Genomic DNA, 22,013 nt, shown 5'->3' on the forward strand with positions numbered 1-22,013 from the left:
TTTAAAATATAATTATATAAAATATTGTAAAAAATATTATGTATAAATCATTTTCATATAGATAAAAATGTTATCATCTAAGAGCATTCTCATTGGCTTGGCCAAATTCATCTTCAAAATTTAGCCAATATCATCATTTTTTACATTTGCCTATTCCATTTAAATTCAACCCTCACATTGGATTATCCATTCACTCTCTATATAATAATAAAATATTATTAATTTAATAATTTTTTTTATCACATTTTATATCTCTACCAATTAAATGTTAATAATAATTATATTCTAATTAAATTAATATTAAAAAAATCATATTTTCAAAAGTCATTTAATGTTAATAAAAAAATATTTGATTTAAACTCATTTAAAATTCTATCTAAAATTTTTAATTATAAACCAAATAGTATTTTTATTTGGAGTGAGAAACTAATATTTTAATGTTTGTTTAGAGTGAGAAATTAATATTTTAATATTTGATGAATCAATAGTAATTCTCCATATTTGGCCAATAACTATAGTAAAAATCTAAATTATTTTAGATTTGCTCAATTCAACATGGGATGCTTTTGACATCAATTATATAAATTTTAGCCAATCTCTTTATTTAGCCAAATCAATGAAGATGCTCTAACACAAATACATTCATGTTTGACTTCGTGAGTTCTTTTTGTTTCTACCATTTGACGGGTAAGAAGCGCTTACACGTGTCAAAGAGTAATTCGCAAGAAAACACATTTCTCTCTCTAGATATGCATTGTAATCTAAGGTGAGAGAGATAAGGTAGGGGTCAAAACATGTCGTTTTCGTAGGCTTGACATCATATTCCATTCCAAATTTCCAACTGTCAGCCTCTCTACTTATTTCCTAATTATAAAATTTGGGAAATAATATATATATATAATATTTTTTTACAACATTTTATAAATTTATATTTTAAATGAGAGATATTTTATAAAAAATATTTTATTTTATATAAATATATTCATTTTTTTAGCTGCAAAGTAATGCATTCATTTTAAAATGTAATTATATAAATAATTTTAAAAATGATTGTATATATATTATTATTTATTTTATTTATTTATTCAATACATTTTAAATAATCAGATTAATAAATATTATTGATAATGACTAAAAATTAGATGAATAATAATATTTTGAAAAAAATAATTAAACACACGTTATAATATTTAAGAGGTATGAGTGCTAAATATTTAAGAAACCAAATAATTAAACACACGTTATAGTATTTTTATTTTTTTAGCACTCATACCTCTTATAATATTTAAGAGGTATGAGTGCTAAAAAAAAAAAAAGGAAAAAAAGAAAGTGTTAAGGTAAGCAATCAGCCAAAAGCCCTCCAAAAGCGACGACGTTTACGTTGCTCCGTCGTTGTCTTCCATTTCTATTTTCTCTTTATTTTTATTCTCATCCAAAAAATAAAAATAAAAATAAAAATAAAAATAATAGTTGGGAGAGAGGAGAGAGAAATCTCATCGAATTTTTTCATCCGACGCAAGGAGACACGGACATTGAACTTCAGCGAGGAACTTCGTCGTCGTTCGAGTCCGTACACTTAATGGTGGGAGAGGATGATAGTGAAGGACGAGACTGCATTTCCTGAATCAAATATATTTCTATAGAAAATAAACCGAGTCTCAGATCGACTGCTTTTGGGGATTTTAGTTACGTATTTTCTTACCCTTTTTTTTAGCAATTTGGTCCGGGATTTTGCGAGAGAGAGAGAGAGAGAGAGATGCTCGACGGAGGCGAAGGAACGGCTGCGGCGACCCCGCAGCCGCTGGAGTGGAAATTCTCGCAGGTTTTCGGGGAACGGACGGCCGGGGAAGAAGTTCAGGAAGGTTCGATTTTCCAATTCCGTTTACGAAACAATTTTATTTTCATTGATTATTATATTTTCTTGATGTGCACTTATTTTGTTGAGTTACCGATTATTTTTCCATATTTCTTTTTGGTGAGCTAGATTTGCACATTCAAATGCTGAAGTAATATGCGAGTTTGATAGATAGAGTGGCTTTTAGTTTTTGGATAGAATTTAATAGGCTATTTTCATTTTATGCGAACCACTTTGTGGTTAGCCCTTCGACGCGTGGTGGGAAATGATATAGGTTGGGTGAGAGTTATTATGTTATCATGGTTTTACTGTGGTGAGATAATTAGAACTTAAATTACTAAAAAACGTATTAATTTGTTACTAATTGGGCTGCTTATGGCAAAATTCGTTGTCCAAAATTGATCGTTCGTAATTGATAATTGTTTTTAGGTTGATTAGTAATAAGACTTCATTAAAAGGCGTAATCAAAGTACACAGGAAGAATACAAGAAATATATACCTAGAAGGAGAAAAAGAAACAAGAATATCATGAAAGTTAAGTCCGCAAGTTACTTAAAAAAAAAAAACGGGTTAAAGTTCGTTGGTCTATTGAAGCTATTCAAAGGAAATGAGCGTTGGAAAAGAAAGCTTTGAACTCCTCCCGTTTGCATTCCTCAAAACTTCTACCATTCATTTTTGTTCAAATACACCATATGAAAGCATGCAGGAACCATTTTGTGGTTGTCGCTTGGCCCTCTCCAAGTATAAAATAAGTCCTCTAGTCTTTTGGGCATGAACCAAACAAACCAACATGTTTGAAGAAGAAGTCACTCACAAGCGCGCTAGCAATCTCACAATGGAGTAAAAGATGATACAGAGATTCTCCTCTTCTCTTACACATGCAACACAAATCAACCACTACAATGTCTCTTTCCTTGGGTATCAATGGTGAGAATCTTGCCTAGAGAGGCCATCCAAGCAAAAAATGCAGCTCATGAAGGAGCCTTAGCCCTCCAAAGGCCTTTTAAATAAAGGGGTTATTTTTAGAAGTAAGGACGTTAAATAGAGTGCGGACAGAGAATCTAAACCTAGTAGAATATAGTTGATTAAAGAATATAGGGAAGGCATCTATTTTTGGCATTGTGTCCAACCTTAAAGTGTGATAAGAAACTTCCCTTATCCTTTCCTTGTGAATTTCCACACCCCAACCTGATATGACCCTCCATCTGCATGAGAACACCAATTGCCCCGTGTACTGCATACTTAACTTCCACCACCGAATGCCTTAACGCCATTCTTTCCATGGCTAAGCGTCGTAGCCATTTCCCCAATTGCTTAGTTAAAAACCAACAAATTCTTAACCCCCAACCCTCCCGAGGGAGCTGGAGTGCAATTCTTGGGTCCAGTTGACTTGATGAATCTTGGCTGCATCCCCAATACCATTACCACCCCACAAGAAATCCCTCTGGCGCTTCTATATGCAGTTTTCCATACTCACTGAGAGGGGGAGCAAAGACAAGTAATAAGTGGGTAGATTAGAATCATTAGATAGACTGCTTTTGATCAAGTTGAGCTGGCCCGCTTTTGACAGGTAGAGTCACTTCCACCCATCCAGTGTACGTTTCATCTTCATCAGAATGTCATCCCATATTGTTTTGGTTTTGCAAGATGTCCTGAATATAGTCCCAAGTATTTCATTGGTAAGGCTACCACACTACACCCAGGAATGATAGCTAGATCACCTATCTTTGCAACGTCCCTTACAGGACCGAGTTCAGATTTGGTTAGATTAATCTTCAAACCTGAGGTATTTCATTGTGTATGAGTAAAAGACTAGAAGCAGCTGAGTGGTTGGGTAACTGGTATTGCATCCTTAATCTTGCTAGGTGGCCTAGGCCTGTTAATTATGCACCAAAGGTTTTTTTGAAGTTTGGTGATGGTGGTTATTAACTCTACAAGTTGAAGGGTAGGGTTTTTTCCCATTATATCAGTCTGCTTCTTAATAGCAATTGGACATAGAATTAATTGGAATGGAAGTTTGGTTTTGTATAATGTATGATGTGTCATAAGGCACTTTCACTTGATGGTTTGGTTTGATACATTATTCTTCAATTTATTTCTCCAAATGACTATAGTGTTTGAGAATGCTACTGATTTGAACTGTTTGGTTGATGAATATTCTATTTTCAGTGGATATCATTTCTGCTATTGAGTTCGATAGAACCGGGGACCACTTGGCTACCGGAGATCGTGGGGGTCGGGTGGTTTTATTTGAGAGAACTGATGCAAAGGATGTAAGTTTGCCATTTATTGTGACTTTCTTGTTTCTATTTCTTCTTCCTCTTAACTAGGTGTTTCTCTTGTATTTATCATGTGTACTCGGGCTTTGCCTAGTCTTCTATTAATAAAATTTTTATTTATCAAATAAAAAAAGGATGTAAGTTTGTCAATTGCTTGCTTATATTTTATATTTTTTTCTTGTTTTAGAGTATTTTTTTACCCATTATGCTTTTCTTGTTATTATCTCCTTGATGTACACATATAATATGTAGCATGGTGGACATAGAAAAGATCTAGAGATGATGGATTATTCAATCAGTAGGCATCCTGAGTTCCGCTATAAAACTGAGTTTCAGAGCCATGAACCTGAGGTAATGCTTCTATGGCTTTCTCGTGATTATTATTTTTTATTTGCATTAATTTATGGCCTCATTGCTTGAATATGGATTTTAATCCTTTTTGAACCCCTGTTTATCTTCCTAAATACAGTTTGACTATCTTAAGAGCTTGGAAATTGAGGAAAAAATCAACAAGATTAGATGGTGCCAGACAGCTAATGGTGCTCTATTTCTTCTCTCCTCCAATGATAAAACAATAAAATTTTGGAAGGTAGGGCAAGGGACTTTTGGAATTTAACATTTCATTTATAGATGAATTGCTCTTGATGTTTTATTGAATCAAGTAAATAGGCATTGTCCAAGCACACATGTGAATTGCTCTTGATGTTATACTCATAAATTCAGGAAATGCAATACTGTATTTTGTAAGTACTCCACAAACTAAAATGCCATCATGTGACATGGGACGGCTAATTTAGGCAATCTATGATGTTTGATTGTAGCGGCTTGGGTTAGGAGGATTTGCTTGTCAAGGAGGTTTGTTTTGTTTGAGGATAGTAGAAGGAAGGGTTACTGATTCTGGAATAGGGGGGACCAGTAAAATTATTCATCTGGTTTGCATATTTAAGTAAGTGATTGGCAAAGGGTAGGAAATATATGTACGGTCTTAGGGTTCTGACAGGGTAAAGGAAAGGTTGTGTTTAGGGTTACCAAAGAAGTCAGAAAAAGCTGAGATTGAATCTGCCCACAGGTTGTGAACATTGCTCGAGAAAGCAAAAAAGACTAAAAAACACTCTAGGCATACAATCCTTCCATAAATCAATAGGTTCAGTTTTTATTAACAAACTTTGAGTTATTTGAGGACAAAGGCACACATATATAGACTCTAGACTCTAGATCTTAACCTTTCCTTATAGGATTAGGACTCCATGTTCAGGATTTCTTGTCTTTGATTTATCGTCCTTGGAATGTAATTAGGAGTTCTTATGTATACTTCCTGTGTACAAGGGCTATGCCTATTTCATTTATATATATAATATCTATCTTTTACTGATAAAAAAAAAAAAAGGATTAGGACTCCATCTTTGATCAGTAAACAAACTCCTAAGTGGGAAAGCAAGACATGAGTATATATGTATCCAATTCTAACTTTGACTTTTCCTATTGTACAAGAATGACACGATTAATAAACAAGAACTGTAAAATGGGATTGGAATGACATGATTAAGGAATTAAGGGGTAGCTAGATGTGATACTACATGATGCATATGATAAGATAAGGGTAGGTAGTGTTTGGGGATCCCACATTGCTTGGGAATGAAAAGTTCTTACTCTTTATAATGTTCCAATGGACACTAATTGTATCAATAACTAGTCCTTTTGGAGTATAGGCCGTGTGATTTGAGCCTTCCATTGGAGCGTTACAAATGATATCAAAGCCTATCCCAACCAGGAATGTGGGACTTGAGCCGTGCCGCGATCTACGATGGGCTGGCCCGACTAGGACGTTAGGAATTTAATGGGAGGGGATTGTGATGCCCCATATGATAAGGATAAGGATATGTGCTATATGAGATCCCACATTACTTGGGAAGAAGAAGTTCTTGCTTTTTATAATGTTCCAATGTGGCTCCAATTGTATCATTTACTAGTCCTTTTGAAGTATAAGTCATGTGGTTTGGGCCTTCTATTGGGGCATTATTTTAGAGTTTGGTAAATGACATGATTAGCAAACACAACTTTTTCCTATATTCCAATTTTGACTTTTCTAATACATAAGTATCTATCCAACTTTGACTCTTTGTAACACCCCAGTCCCACATTGGGCCAAGAAATAACTCACATAAAGTGGATAAGTTATAAAGGTAGTAATGGGTTTGGGCTTTTATAAGCGACACTATGAAAGATTCAAATGTACCTATAGCGCATATTTGACTAGTGCTTTCCCTAAGTTGTTACTCTTTTTTCCCATTGGAATGAAATGATTAACTGTACTAGTGGTGAGCTTAGGATTAGGAGAATTTGTGGGTCCAAGAGTTTGTGATTTTAGAAGAAAGGGTTAAGTATGTGGGTTTCAGTCAAAGTTGGTATTTAGGGTTTGTTTCTTTGATTAATTTGTGGGTGAAGGCATAGGAATACGTGGTTTCATTTTGATAGGGAAAAAGGCACTTGATTTAGGGTCATGTAAGATATGAGAAGCTGAGATTGAATGATTCTGGTGGCTGCAAACATAATCAGAGAAACGCAACTGAAACTAACAAGCACCCTGGGTATACAGGCCTTTCATAAATCAAAGCGCACATTTTTTATTAATTTAGTCTGAATTATTAGTACAAATACAAATTCATATATGAATTTTAGATCTTAACTTCTTCTAATAAGATCAGAATTTCTACTTTGGATGACATTGGTTCCATGGGAGTTTCTGATCAGTGGTGTTTCCTGCTGCTGTTGATTCAATGTTGGGCAGGTCCAAGAGAAGAAGGTCAAGAAAATATGTGACTTCTATGTAGATCTATCAAGAGCTATGGGAAATGGTCCAGTTGTTTGTTCAAGTATGTCAACAAGCTCTAAACCATGCATGGAGAATGGAGGGTGTAATGATAGTCCCTTTGGTTACACAAGCATTGAAACTTCTCTCCCATCTGGGGGCATCCCGTCCTTATGTCTGCCCGTGGTAGTTGTATTCAACTTGATTTACTTAGAGTAGTTCTAAATACAATCGTGGAATGCGCAAATGCTACGTAATCGTTTTGAAAAAGAGTGGGGTCTACTATTAAATAATTAATTAATTTTTTCATATGGGTTCCGTATTTACTCACTTTTTTCAAAAGGATTACGCGGCGCTTGTGCACTCCATGACTGCAAATATCACCTCTCATTTGCTTATTCCCCGGCATCAATTTTTTTTGAGCTAAGAAATATTCTGGATTACCAGCTAATAATTATGTCATTGTTGTCTGGCTTTGACCGTTGGCACTTGCATTAACTGAAATCCTATAACAGTTGTATGTGTTTCGCATCTTTAACACTTAGCAATGTTGTGACATTCAGGTGAACAGCCATGAGACAAGCCTTGTGGCTAAATGCCGAAGAATCTATGCTCATGCACATGACTATCATATCAATTCTATTTCAAATAACAGGTGCAATTCACTTACTGGTAGAATACGTTCTTTAAGCTTTTTCTTCATAAATTCTGTCTTCATAGCATGTCTCTTTTATCTTGCATATTCATGATGACATTTGTGATTGCATTTTTACTTGAATATGCTTTATGCCTATTTTGTGAGTCCCTGATAAAAAAGGATGAGAGTTATACATGTTGATTCACTTTTTTCCAGCATTGCATGTAAAGAGGGCAATGTGGTCATAAGACTGTATTTAAAAGAAGGATTTGGACCTAACTTGAAGTCTTCTTCTATGCACTACGCATGTTGGTAGTGATGCCTGGTTATTATCACTGGAAATGGATGATCTCCTTAGGTATCATGTTCATGGCATCCACTGATTACTTCATATTTTATTTTCATTTTGTAGTGATGGTGAAACTTTTATCTCAGCGGATGATCTGCGAATAAACCTTTGGAACTTAGAAATTAGCAATCAAAGTTTCAATATCGTTGACGTGAAGCCTGCAAACATGGAGGATCTGACTGGTAGAACGGATGGAATCCTGAGTGGCAATTACATGATTGTTGGAACATTTATCATATTTAGTTAAACTATTGTTAAAAGATTTTGAAGTCTAAAATGAAAATTCTATTCTGAATAGATAGATCAGCATTCTTTGTGGTGTCTCTGTTTTGCTTGGTATTTACTTTTTCTATTGTGCATGGTTGTGCCCTGCCTTTCTTAAAATTTTCTTCCTTTCCAGGGTGAGTGGATGAGAAGACATTTTATCTGTTTCTCATTGAATTTCTTCTCTCAGCTGCTGTGTTGGACTTTGAATATGTAGTTATATAGTCAATTTCATACATAGTTTATGCTAATGTGGTCAAAAGAGCTTTCTATATCTAAATTTTGTATCCATTTTGCTTGAATTTAAATCCGCAGAGGTAATAACATCAGCAGAGTTTCACCCTACTCACTGTAATATGTTAGCATACAGTAGCTCAAGGGGCTCAATCCGTCTTATTGATATGCGGCAGTCAGCTTTGTGTGATACTCATAGCAAACTGTAAGGATCCATTTTTTCCCCTCCTTACTGCCTTTATCTTTTATTTCATGTTACCAATACAAGCATGAAAAATATAAATAGGAGTATTTGGTCCCAATGGTATTTCCTTTAGGTGAAAAGGGTGACTTCATGGATTCAATTCACTATGGGTGCAGGTTTGAGGAACAAGAGGTTCCTGCTTCTCGGTCTTTCTTCACTGAGATAATTGCATCAATTTCAGATATTAAATTTGCTAAAGATGGAAGATATATACTTAGTCGAGACTACATGACTCTTAAGGTTTGTACTTCTTTTTGCTTCAGTTCCTATTTCCATGAATAATTGGACCTGAAATTGGATCGCAAAGCCTAGTACAAAAAATGAAATTACTAAGTACTGGGTGTTTCTTCGTACCTGGTATGTGTAAAAAGAAGTTGATGGCTTTTTGTTAAGGGTACTTCATCTTGTGAATTATTTGATTTATTTTTTTATTTCAGGGTGGGGTAAGAATTGACTAGCATTTGGGATGGTCAATGCATGATGTAACTGAAAATAAATGTAACGTGGATTGTAGCAAAAGGTCTTAAACTGTGCTCTTAAAATGTCCTTGAATTACTGAGCATGGTTATTACATGGGCCATAGCTGTAGACTTGACTTTAATGGCCACGACTTTCATGACTTTCTTGTCTCTATTGCTTCAACATAGATAGGGTGTACCTTTGTATATCTTCTTGTGTACTCGAGCTATGCGTATCATTATTCAATAAAATTGTTTACTTAAAAAATAATTACTGAGCATGGTTATGGTTTTATGTAGTGTATATGCAACAAGTAATTTGTGAATGAAATATGATTCAAGCAAAATCAGGTCTCTTTTTTAACAAGAGAAAAATAAATTATTCTGATTACGATTGTAAAAGAAGTATTGTAATCCCTTAATCTGCAGTAAGATTAACTTCTTAATGGAATTCAGATTGAATAGATTTGTCAATTCCTTTCTGATCTCCTACTTTTGTCCCTCATTTCATTACTTCTTCTATAGCCTTCTATTTTGTTCTCTCACATGGTTCTTGGTTGACAGCTGTGGGACATAAATATGGATAGTGGCCCAGTTGCAACTTTTCAGGTTCATGAAAATTTAAGACCCAAGGTGACGTATTTCTTTACAAAGCCAGTATTATTACTTGCTGATGTCAAAATGTTTTGATGCATTTATAAGAGTCTAATTTTTTTTAGTTCTTTGCTTTGATCAGCTGTGTGATTTATATGAAAATGATTCTATCTTCGACAAGTTTGAGTGCTGTCTAAGTGGGGACGGACTTCACGTGGCAACAGGTTCCTACAGGTATGCTTTATCTATATTTGCACGATCATTTTTATTACCATTAGTAAAATACTTAACAATGTCACTGCACCTTAACATTCGATGCAAATTTTTCCTATGATTCCAGCAATATGTTTCGTGTGTTTGGTTGTTCTGAAGGCAGCACAGAAGCAACAACATTGGAAGCTAGCAAAAATCCTATTAGGTATTCTCTGAAAATGTATATCATGCTAGTTTAGGTGTTAACAACGAGACTAGCTGTATCTGCCTGTCAACTAATTCAACAAGCACTCTTTCAGATTGATAGCTGTTGGTACCTGTCGACTAATTCGACAAGCACTCTTTCTGATTGAGTAGCACTAAAAAACTCTTCTTCCTTTTGTTCCTATTAGAAGTGATTTTATTTATTTCATGCACTTCCAGGAGACAAGTCCAAACCCCAACCAGGCCTTCTAAATCTCTGGGTCCCCTTCCCCGAGTTCTTAGGCGAGGTGCGTCTTTTCTCTCATGCAACTCGTATATGCTATAGTCCAGGGTCCTGAACTTAATACAGGTGTATGGTGAATGCTATTGTCTGCCCAACCATATTCATTTTACTTGCACGTTATGTATTTCGTTAGGCTCAACTGATCAATTGATTCTCTGCCTAGTTTTCCTTATTTGACTCGAATATGTAAGTTTCAACTTCACATGATGATGATTGGTCAGACTATTTTAGTTGATATACCATCTACAAGATGTAGTTCATTTTTAGGACCAATAAGGACCCCAGGAAACTTATATGTTGGGAAGTTTCCTTGTCATGCTTGTTTAGAATCCTGTTGTGATGTTTGACTTGTCCCTCTGCATATTTTCTTGTTTTTTTTAATCATTTTACAGGAGCTGATACCTCTGGAGTTGATGTGAATGGAAGTGCTTTTGATTTCGCCACAAAGTTGCTACACCTGTCATGGCATCCAACCGAGAACTTACTTGCCTGTGCTGCTTCAAATAGCCTTTACATGTATTATGCATAAAGATGGTACTGGAAGACTTGGATTTTTGACTGACAAAGCTCTTCTGGTTGCTTTGACAAACGTTGCTATGCCTTCCTCCCCAAACAGTGATGTTGAAGCAGCACCATTTTTTCGAAATATCTAACACCGATAACTCTCTGCCTTTCTCCAACCCTAGGATTCCAATCTGCAATGTAGAAATTTTCAAGGAAGTAACTAACCTTTTGCTCCTTGCTGACTTGGCATTGCTGTTTTGCTAATAGGTAAAAGAAAATGTGATATTTGCTTCTCTGCAACTGAAGGAAGAAAGAAGGGGGGGGTGTTCGCGCAATGGTGCTGCTAGTTTTCAGACCAATGCGGTTCTAACCCGAAAAGCTAGGAGATGGAACTATTATGGTGTATCGATTCTTATCGCTACCGGGGGGGGCTTCAACCTTGTATTATCGAAATTAAAATGACAGGGCTTCTAAAAATGATGTTATCCTGATTATTTCTGCCTGATATTCTAACGATTCTTTCTCATCTTTCAGAAATTGTTGCTTTGTTGTGATCCTTGCCATGTAATAGTAGGGTTGGCTACAGGTCTGGTTTTCCTTTGGTGAGATCAGGGGTTTCTTTCGTATTGTGGCGGTCAGTTCTGTCCTCATCCATTCTCACTCCTTTTGCCATTATTTAAGTGCTTCAAATAAGGCCGCGTTTTTATATGATAACTACTGAAATAATGAACTTCTTGCCTTGGAGGTTGAACTCTTAATGACTCTTATTAGTTGTTTATAACAACTTTTTGTTTATTCCTATTAAGGAAAAATGATATTTGTATTCGTGAGGATGTAAACGTCGTTCAATTATTTTAAAATAAATAAATAAAATAAATAAATACGGGATTTATAGAAAAAAAAAATTAATTTTTTAATAATAAATTTTATTATTTTTTAAAATGATTGTACGATTCTTGTGCAATTCACGGCTGTGAATCGACCGAATTAAATTCCTAGAATGATCCATTTGCCTGCCTCACCAATTGCTGGTTTGAAATATGCACAGCTGGTTCTCATTGCCATGCATTAAAGACTTCTGATGTAATGAGAACGAAAATAAGAGCGATAAAAAATAATCACATTTGTATGAACGTAAAATTTAGGAACTACTTTTACTTGTGCCAATCAGTTTCGTCACAGTTTTGAAAAATTGTACCATTAGCGTGTGTACTAAATTGGGTCTATGTCTTTTTCTATCAATAAAATTTGTTTACTGAAAAAAAAAAATTGTACGTAAGAGTGAGGAAATTATGTATTCAAGTTTCGACAGCGTGATCAATTTGGAATTGCGCTAAACTTAATAATAATTAATTAATATCTCCAACAATTTCTAATACCGGCTTTAACTACAAAAATAAATAAATAAATAAATCTTAAAAAAATAAATTTAAAGACTGATATGGATTGATGTGGTACATTAAATTATAATATTACTTTTATTGTAAAGTAGATCTAATATATCTTATGAAGTCGTGCGAGTTTGTGAGTTACTTTTATAGAAATTCTTTCTAACTGTAGCACTTTTCTTCAATAAAACATAATAAAATCCATTTTTCATGTTTTCTTTGTTGGAGATTATGTGTTCTTTACTTATATATATATATATATATTTATATATATAAAGATTATACGTGTTCATGTATAAAAAATTGATAAATATTGTTGGAGATTTTATTATTTTTAGTCACACTTATTGATCTATAACATTTTAAATGAGGATAATTCAATTGGTTAACAATTAACATGTCAAAGTACTAAAAAAATGTCATGTAGACATTTAAAATGTATCCAATATATATATGTGTGTGTGTGTATATATATATATATACTCATATATATACACGCGCGCGATTGGACATGACAAGATAAGAAACAAATAATAAAAATCTAAGCTAGGACACGTTCAATATTATGTTTTTGTTGATTATAAACCAAACGCTTATATGAGTGAGAAGGTAATTTAAATAAAAGATCAAGAGGAAAGTAGTGACAACAATGAGTTATGCAAACGATTTTTCTTATTTTTCTTATATATTGGAGGAGGGGGTCTAATCCATTAACTCTATATTTTTAGGCTCCATTTAGATAATGAGATGAAATGAGATGGTTTTAAATAAAAATTGAATAAAATATTATTAAAATATTATTTTTTAACATTATTATTATTATTTTACGATTTAAAAAAGTGAAATTGTTTATTATATTTTATGTGAGAATTTAAAAAAATTGTAATGATGAAATGAGATAAAATGAAATAAAATATTTTCAATATCCAAGGCATCAGAGACACGGGGTCTTGTAACATAAAAGCACTAGCATTGGTTTCTCTATATGCATATGCAAAATCACATCTTTTAGAGATTGATTTTGCATATAAAAAAAACTCACACATTGGATTATGCATATTTGAGCTAAATAATAATAAATTATTATTATTATTTATTTTTTCCTTTTTTTTTTATATATATATATATTTTATAATTAGCACTTCTGCAAATTCTATCATTTAGCACATTCACTATAGTTTTTTTTTCTAAAATTCTATCAGTTGGTGAAGAGAGAGAGTGTAACACCCACTTCCCTTAGGTTATAGATGTTACGTGTTTTCATAAAAATATCCCGGCAAGATATCTCTTTTTTCTAATAAAATAAAAATTTACATTTATTTCATAAAAAGATTTATTTAATAAAAACATGTCTTCGAACAATATTAAATAAAATAAACTGAATAAAATTTGTCATAAAAAATACTTTATTCTGTAAAGTCTAGAATTTAATCAATTGCTCCATCTAAACTTGGCCCGCATGCTCATTCTCATCATCATGCTTATTTGGGATGGTTTAAAAACATAAAAGAAAATAAAATGAGTCGATGACTCAGTAAAAATCCATTATAATGTAAACATACTTAAAATAAGATTTTTCATAAAGAATTTATGCTGAGAACTTAAAATCATGATAATTCATATTGATGCTTATGCTATGCATATGACATATTTATTTGAATTAATTGACTGTCCTGATTTATCTGGCTGACCAATACACTTAAACCAATGTGTGCAAGGTTGTGCACTAACTTCCCTTGCTGCAGCAAAGAAAGTTGACTATGCAGTACTCTGGCATAATACAGTGGACTATCCTTAAGTCCGTAGCTTGCACACCCACCCTGAAATCACATTGGTACCATGCATCTGAATGACCATATAATTAATTGATCTGATCTTATCTTACACTTGAACTTAAGATAACTTACATAACTATACGTGATACGTGGAATGAAACATGATGAATGACGTGCTTGCAAATATTATGATATACGTGATATGTAAATACTAGCTTCGAAATAACTGGCTTTAATAATAATAATATATATATAACTAACTAACATATGATAATCTTAATTTATGATCAAACTACTTATTTCGTAGTGCCGTTTTCAAATTTTTGCTTCATGACTCGTGACCTATACGAAGTACCATAAAATTTATTCTCACAATGGAGAACAATTTAACAATTATTCTGCCATACTAAATCTAATAATTATTAATTTTATTTAAAAATTATAATATACGCTATCTAATTCTATAACTAATAGATTCCTGACTAAACTTAAAAATTCTTGTAAACTATTAATATAATCTAATTTTATTTAATAATTGATAAGATAGTTTTAACTTTAGTAAAAAAATGTGTCATTCATAAAATAAAACAGAGTCCAATTTCAACAAGTTTACGTGAAGTAGAACCCCACATAAAGGAAATCACATGCTTTCAATTTAGAAGGGCAATATGGTAATGTCACAATGATTTAAAAGCGATCTACACATACCTTGAAGTAAGGTTGCGCTTAGTTTTCAAATTCAGTTTGCTTCAATTAAATTCAATCTAATATTTAAATTACTAATTCATTCTAATTCAAAACTTTTTTATATGTGGAACCCACGACCTTTTTCAATTTAAAATATTTTTATACGTGATATTCATAATATTTTTAAATTTTTTATAAAAAGTATTAAACTCATCTTATCATCTAAACACATTTTAATTTTAATTTAAATGAACTTTACATAATTTTTTTTTAATATTCAATTTATTATTATTCATAAAGAAATCAATTCAACTAGCTGATCTTAATATTAAAAAAAAAAAAAAAGTTTACTTTATTGGAAGAAGAAAAGACCATCTCTATGCTGAAATTGATAAAATAAATAAGTTATGGGTAATGCTACAGCCCCACCCCGCTGGGGGCTCTCGCGGGGAGCTCTCGCAGGGGTGTAATATTATTTTATATGTATTTTATTTAAGTAATTTTTTATATAAATCTTTTAATATTTTAAAATATTTTAAAAAAATAACATAAGTTTAAAACATAATTAAGAAAATATTTTCTTAATTAAAAAGTAAAAAAATATATATTAAAAAATATTTTCTTAATCACGAAGTAAAATAAAAATTTATAAAAAATATTTTTTTATAATTTTTTATTTTACTTCATGATTAAAAAAGTATTTTTTAATAATATTATGATTTAAAAAAATATATTTAAAATGATCATGCTACAGCTCCCGCTGGGGGCTCTCGCTGGATTTAGCATATAATTTTCTATTTGTATTTTTTTAATTGATTTTTTATATCGATTTTTTTACACTTTTTAAATATTTTTAAAAAATAAAATAAATTTAAAATATTATTAAAAAATATTTTCTTATTCAGAAAGTAAAAAAAAATTATTAAAAAATACTTTCTTAATCACGAAGTATAATAAATATTATTTTTTATTCTACTTTGTGATTAAAAAAATATTTTTTAATAGGAAGGGTGACTGAGAGAGCGGCAAATTGGAGAAATCGAGAGAGAAAAAAATTTGCTAGATTCAAATCGGGGCTACACATAAAATAGAAGGAAACGAGCAGATGGAGTACAAGCGGTGCTGCGATTCTGAGATAGAAAAGTGATAGGAACCAAAAAGGAATTGAGAGAGGGTTTTATCAAGAGAGCAGGCTGAACGTGGTGATGTCTCTGGCAGCTGGCAGTTACGGCGGTGCTACGGAAAACGATGGTGAAGGGTAAGACTAGGGTGGGGCTATGGGGAAAAGGTATGCTGTGAAAGGAAAGTTTTGATTTATTTTTTCTCTATGTATGAGATACACTTGGGTTGAGGGAGGTAGGCTATGGTGTCGTGCTGTTGAATTTGCAGAGCAATGGTTGAATATATATAGACGACGTGATTGTGTTAGGGTCGAACAATGGCTGCTAAAAATAGCATTTGATAGAGTTTGATGATTAATCCGTAAATAGGAAGGGACTTGAAGAGGTTGTGATTGATACGGATTGTCTGTATAATGGGTTCTGAATGGAGATATGGTTGTTTGATTGGTATTGGGAATTTGAGAGAATTTATCTGATTAATATCACTGCATTTGAATGTTGAGTTGAGTTAAGATGATAAAATATTATTAGAATATTATTATTTTTTAATATTAATATTATTTTGATATTTGAAAAATTAAATTATTTTGATATTTTATATTAAAATTTAAAAAAATTATAATGATGAGTTAAATAATACTAATCCTATTTGATAAATAATAAAAAAATGTTTAATAAATGAATAATAATTAGACTAAAAACTATTTTAATGCCCTAATATGGGGATCCGTATGTTACATGGAGAGAGAGGGAGAGGGGAGAGAAAAAAAGTAATAAAATAAAATTTAGAGAGTAAATAATGCATCTTTAAATTTATAAAAATACTGTTAATAACTATGCAGATTTCTGAATATGCATAATTTAATATAATTCAATTTAATGTAATATTATGCGAATATATAGATATATAGACATATGCATAATTGAATGCTAGTGCGCCGTTGCCCGTTGGCAAAAAGGGGTTCAAATGGGATTGAAGGCATAATTTAGAATTTGAGCATTAGTAATCGACTCAATAAGTTCTAGCCAAAATTTAGCTAGATAATTTATTTTTATAAATTTAGTTAGTCACTTTTCAATAATACTAAATAATAGACTCTCTAAATTTATCACTATTATATTAAAATATTGATTTTGACATTTTTCTTTATCTTAATTCTAATTGTAATTTGAATATTTATTCATTATTAAAAAAGTCTATATTAATTTTCTAATGTTGATATTAGATATTAAAAGAAAAAATTGACATTAATTAATAATAATATTGTAGAATTAAAACTTGAAGCATTTCAGTAAGATGATGTAACGTCATTGAAATAATGACTGATGGAGACTTGCCATCTCCTGTAATTGAGTTTGAAATTTAAACACTTTATAATTTTGAGACCAATATGAATTTTTTGAAATTGTGAGTTCGCATAAAATGAATACCACGTGAGAGAAGAAATTTTTTATGCCTAAATAATATTTAGGCCAACACTTGAATTCAACAAATTTGACTAATAAAAATTATTAAAATTAAAAATATTATAGTTTTGTTAAATCTATTATAATAAATTTTTATATAATCTAATTAAATTATGACTAAAATATAACTAGTCCACCATTGGTCCTCTTACGACCCCACCAGAAAGAGACAGACAAATGAGTAAACGCATTTTCCGAACGTCTTGATCGTACGGAATAAAGTACGTACGTACGGTTCCATGTTTAAAACCTCGACTACACCGCCAACCAGGGCCGGCTCAATAGTAAGGCCATTGAGGCCATTGCCTAAAGCCCCACCCTAAAGCTTCCAAAAATATAAATATATATTTTTTAATTTAAAAATAAAAATAAAAACTATTTCATTAAATAAAATTTTAAATAACTTTTATAATTTTCAATGTGTGCAAGGTCTTGTAATATTAAATTTAACATTTAATACAATTAATTTTTTTTATATAAGTAATACAATGAATTATTTATATTTTAAATAATTTTTTTAAAATCTTACTAAATTGAAGTACAAAATTTACATTGAGACTTCATTTTAAATTGTTATAAATATATATTTACAAAAATTATATTTAAAAATTTTAAATAAAATCTCATTTTATTGTAAAGTTTAAAAATATTTCATATAATAATTTATATTTTATTATATTATAATTACCAACAACTCACTTAAATTCCCCTTGACCTCAATTTGTATTGAGCCGTCCCTGCCGGCAACGCAGGCAGACTAGCTGCCACTCTCGAACATCTCCTCTCTCTCTCTCTCTCCCTCTCTCTGAGTTACTGCAATGGCTCTCCTGACCCGAACCTCAACGCGTCTCCCACTCTCGCTTTCGGCTCAGCGTGCTCTGTCTCTCCATACCACCCTCCCTTCCCTCTCTTCCAGCTCCGGCTCCGGCTCCGGCTCCAGCCCCGCTCCTTATGCGAGGGCTCCACCCCCTCCGCCTCTCCATCTCTCGTTGGCCTCTCCAAGACAGCCGAGTTCGTCATCTCCAAGGTGGACAATCTCGCGAACTGGGCCCCCGTAGCTCTATCTGGCCTTTGACCTTTGGCCTCGCCTGCTGCGCCGTCGAAATGATGCACACCGGCGCCTCCCGCTACGATCTCGACCGCTTCGGCATCATCTTCCGCCCCAGCCCTCGTCAGACCGAATGCATGATCGTCGCCGGTACTCTCACCAACAAGATGGCCCCCGCTCTTCGCAAGTACGTTTTTTTTTTTTGGATTTCCAATTCTTTTGCTCAGTTTTCTGTTTGGTAGCCGAGAAAATAAGATGTGTGGGATCTTAGGTGGTTTTGCTTTCATTTTTTTTTCCATTAATATATTCTAATAGGATACTATGTTTTCGTAGTTGCTAGATTCGTTTAGGTGAATGCATTTGAAGCGTTGAAATTATTTTACACTCGAGAACCGGTAAGTGAAGAGGATCTGATTAATGTCTAGAATTGGATTTTCGAGGACTCGCATTAATTTCTAGCAACTGTTCGCCATTGCGATTACCATCTTCGCTAGCATTTATATCGCCGGTCAACTGGTGTTACGGGGATTGATGTGTGAAAGACAGAGGGATGGGAGTGGTGGCTCTCCTTGACTAAACACCTTGTAAAGGAGGTCGGCTCCCTCAAAGTAGCCATTCCCAAATTTATATGATCATGCCCGTCACACATCTTTTTTTTTTCAATAGCTGAGCAGGATATTTGGTATGACTACTACATATTGCGAAGAATGGTGAGAGTAATTGGTTATGCTGCATATGGTTCAGAAGGTCGGCAAACTATATATATGCTCTCTAAAAGGTACAACAAAGATATGGTGGGGGCTCAATAGCCACCATGCTGCCTTCGCCGTTGAAAGAACTTCATAACCTGGTTGTGAATCATATTTGATATCAGGTAGGGGGTGATATGAATTGCCCAAACAGAAACTTTATCATTATGAATTTTAAGGACTACTATGTGAAGGGTTTAGAAATATCTATATATTGAAGCAGTGGTTTAATAAAACTACCCTTTCTATAACAATATTAATTATTAAACGAGCAAGTTGGAATGTGTATGACATGACCATTTTCTGTACAAAATGTCTTTGATGTTTAACTATTTACAAAATGTCTTTGATGTTTAACTATTTAAGGTTGGTGGATCTTGTCTCTGCCTTGTGTGGGCTTGTTCTGAAGCATAGCCGAGCAATTCTGTGTATTAAGATTCCTATTGCTGCAATAACTGGCCTCATTGGGTCTATGTTTTTTGAGGATGTGGTGCTAAAATTGTAACTGCCAAACAAGTGTTTGACAGGCAAGGTTTTTAGTTGCCCAAACATGCTTTTATTTACTAAAGCTCTTAACCTAATTGTCAAATTGGCTCGTTCAGTCTGGTGAATGAACTTGGACAAGAAAACATGCTTGGGCAGTTCATGACTATGTGGGTAACATTTTGATACATTTGCCTAAGCAAATTATGAAGCAAAAAGCCTTGCTAAAACTCCTTGTTTTAATAGAATTTTGTTACTTATAAAAAAAAGAGCCTTACTTAAACTCGGGTGCTTGAGAAAATAAGTGATAACTTGGACCAAACTTGAGTCGTTTGAGAGTTATGAGCCTAAAATGGGATTTGGTGATGCAGCTTAAATAACAATTTGCAAGCTTTTAGGGTGGCAAGTCTAGAGGAGCTACTGAGTTGGTTTAATTACGGCCACATGATCAACACATGCTTTTTTTTTTTCCTAAGCTTTATAACAAGCAACATGATTTCATTGTTTGATATGTCCGTATACATTTGTTTAATGCTGATACTCCATGCTTGGTGCGGAATATGTTACAACTTCTATCAAACAGTACCAAGCTTACCTTTGAGTTTCATACTGAATTTTTGTTTCAGGGTTTATGATCAAATGCCTGAGCCTCGGTGGGTCATCTTCATGGGAAGCTGTGCAAATGGTGGTGGATACTATCACTACTCGTACTCTGTTGTTCGAGGTTGTGACAGGATTGTCCCTGTTGACATCTATGTTCCTGGTTGCCCTCCCACTGCTGAGGCTTTACTCTATGGAATTCTCCAGCTGCAGAAGAAAATCAGCAGGCGCAAGAATTTTTACCATTGGTGGACCAAGTGAGGGCATTCACATTTCCAGGTATCTTTACTGCATCCTTTTGACAACAAGAAGTGAATCTGTGGTTATGCATGCCCTGGCTAAGCTCCATGCAAAGGGAGAAGTTATATTTTACATGTTATGTACTTATGAATTAAGAGACTGGGGTGTCACCAGTCGTTTCTTTTACCTTTACTTATTAAAAAAAAAGGGTCGATTTTGTTTTTAATCGATGTTCACAAAGTTTCGACTAATCTCGGAAGTGCATAGACACTCGCCAAGAAGTTTATCGCAAGTACACATCGAGTAATTCAAGAGAAAATTCCTCCAATCCAATGATCGCTAGAAATGATTTGCACCCCGAATGATTTGAACTTTAGACCCGGAAGGAGCGTACCATCAAGACCAAAGTTTTTACCATTTCATCTAACCCCTAGGAGATATAATAAAAAAAAAAGAGAAATGATATTTACAGTTATAAAATGCACAAGTACTGCACATTCTTTTTAAATAAAATGAATAAATATATAATGTACATGAAAAAAATTAATTTTTTAATAATAAATTTACTATTTTTTGAAAAGAGTATGCGGTACAATCTATATTGTATCTAAATATTACTCTAAAAAATAAAGGGTAGATCATTTACCTTCCTATAACTTTTCTTTTTCCTATATCAACTTAGAGGTGGATGAATTTTTCGTCAGCCGTGTATACTCGTGCAAGCATTCAGTAACTGCTAGCTGTCTGCTACTATTCTTAACACGAAATGGAATAAAATGGTCATATATGATAGATGGCTTTGCTACACATCATCTTACATCATATATCACATATATTTTATTTTTTTTAAAATTTTTTTTATGATTTATATTTTATTCTTATTAAATTAATTAATTTTATTTATTTATTTATCATTCATATATCATATATTTGGTAAAGAAAAAGATAAAAATATAAAAAAAAAAAAAGTGTAATGGTGCAAGAAAGATGATTACAATTCAATCTACAGAGCCATTCTCTCAAAATTGTGCAATAGTTTTATGGGGAGTGGAATAGTGAGGAGGGAGAAACAATATTAAGGAAGCCATCATTTCAAATCAACTAAAAACATCTGATTTTTTAAAAAAAAATATTAAAAAATTAAAAAATAGGTCACTACCCATTCTTCGAAACATTTTTAACATTTTCCACCCTGTTTATACAAATAGAGTAAAATTTATTATGTACAAATTGATAGATAAGCCTGTCATTTGTTGCAAAACTCGTTAAAATAATAAAAAAAGTTTTTTTGAGTGATAGAAATCACTGCTATTTTAGCAAGTCAACGGACCGTACAGTAAAAAAAACTTTTCAAATAATTATAATATAAAATTACGTCAATTTATAAATTTATTTTTATAAATTTTTTTAATAATTCAAGTATTTCTATATATATTTAAAAATTATATATTGTTTTATATAGATGATGTATGGTATAAATATTATAAAATATAATTATTATACAAAATTAGAAAATTTAGAGCATTGG

The 22,013-nt window shown here is 32.7% G+C and overlaps 1 protein-coding gene and 1 pseudogene across 3 annotated transcripts; both read left to right on the forward strand.

Annotated features, from left to right (window-relative positions):
• The first annotated feature begins 1,489 nt into the window (after positions 1–1,489).
• Positions 1,490–11,533, forward strand: LOC109008856 (serine/threonine protein phosphatase 2A 55 kDa regulatory subunit B beta isoform-like). Of its 3 annotated transcripts, none has more exons than XM_018989098.2 (14): positions 1,490–1,862; positions 4,025–4,128; positions 4,387–4,485; positions 4,604–4,723; positions 6,923–7,129; positions 7,507–7,598; positions 7,993–8,111; positions 8,509–8,632; positions 8,788–8,911; positions 9,694–9,762; positions 9,866–9,957; positions 10,064–10,141; positions 10,360–10,427; positions 10,816–11,533. In XM_018989098.2, exons 1-14 carry the CDS (start codon positions 1,757–1,759, stop codon positions 10,950–10,952), a joined length of 1,539 nt encoding a protein of 512 aa, XP_018844643.1. In that variant the 5' UTR covers positions 1,490–1,756; the 3' UTR covers positions 10,953–11,533. The 3 variants fall into 3 exon arrangements, with proteins under 3 accessions (XP_018844643.1, XP_018844642.1, XP_035541733.1); XM_018989097.2 differs by having other exon boundaries at positions 6,923–7,132; positions 10,816–11,482; XM_035685840.1 differs by having other exon boundaries at positions 6,923–7,126; positions 10,816–11,482.
• A 6,568-nt stretch (positions 11,534–18,101) lies between these two features.
• LOC109008857 lies at positions 18,102–20,752 on the forward strand (annotated as a pseudogene).
• Positions 20,753–22,013: the final 1,261 nt, after the last annotated feature.

Source organism: Juglans regia, chromosome 15 (assembly GCF_001411555.2).
Source record: "Juglans regia cultivar Chandler chromosome 15, Walnut 2.0, whole genome shotgun sequence".
NCBI classification, from domain to species: domain Eukaryota; kingdom Viridiplantae; phylum Streptophyta; class Magnoliopsida; order Fagales; family Juglandaceae; genus Juglans; species Juglans regia.

Bases quoted from the DNA above. Each gene is read 5' to 3' on its own strand.
- LOC109008856 (XM_018989097.2), top strand. From the start codon at position 1,757: ATGCTCGACGGAGGCGAAGGAACGGCTGCGGCGACCCCGCAGCCGCTG. The intron at 4,724-6,922 runs GTAGGGCAAGGG...AATGTTGGGCAG, and splicing joins AAACAATAAAATTTTGGAAG to GTCCAAGAGAAGAAGGTCAA. The intron at 7,599-7,992 runs GTGCAATTCACT...TTCATTTTGTAG, and splicing joins AATTCTATTTCAAATAACAG to TGATGGTGAAACTTTTATCT.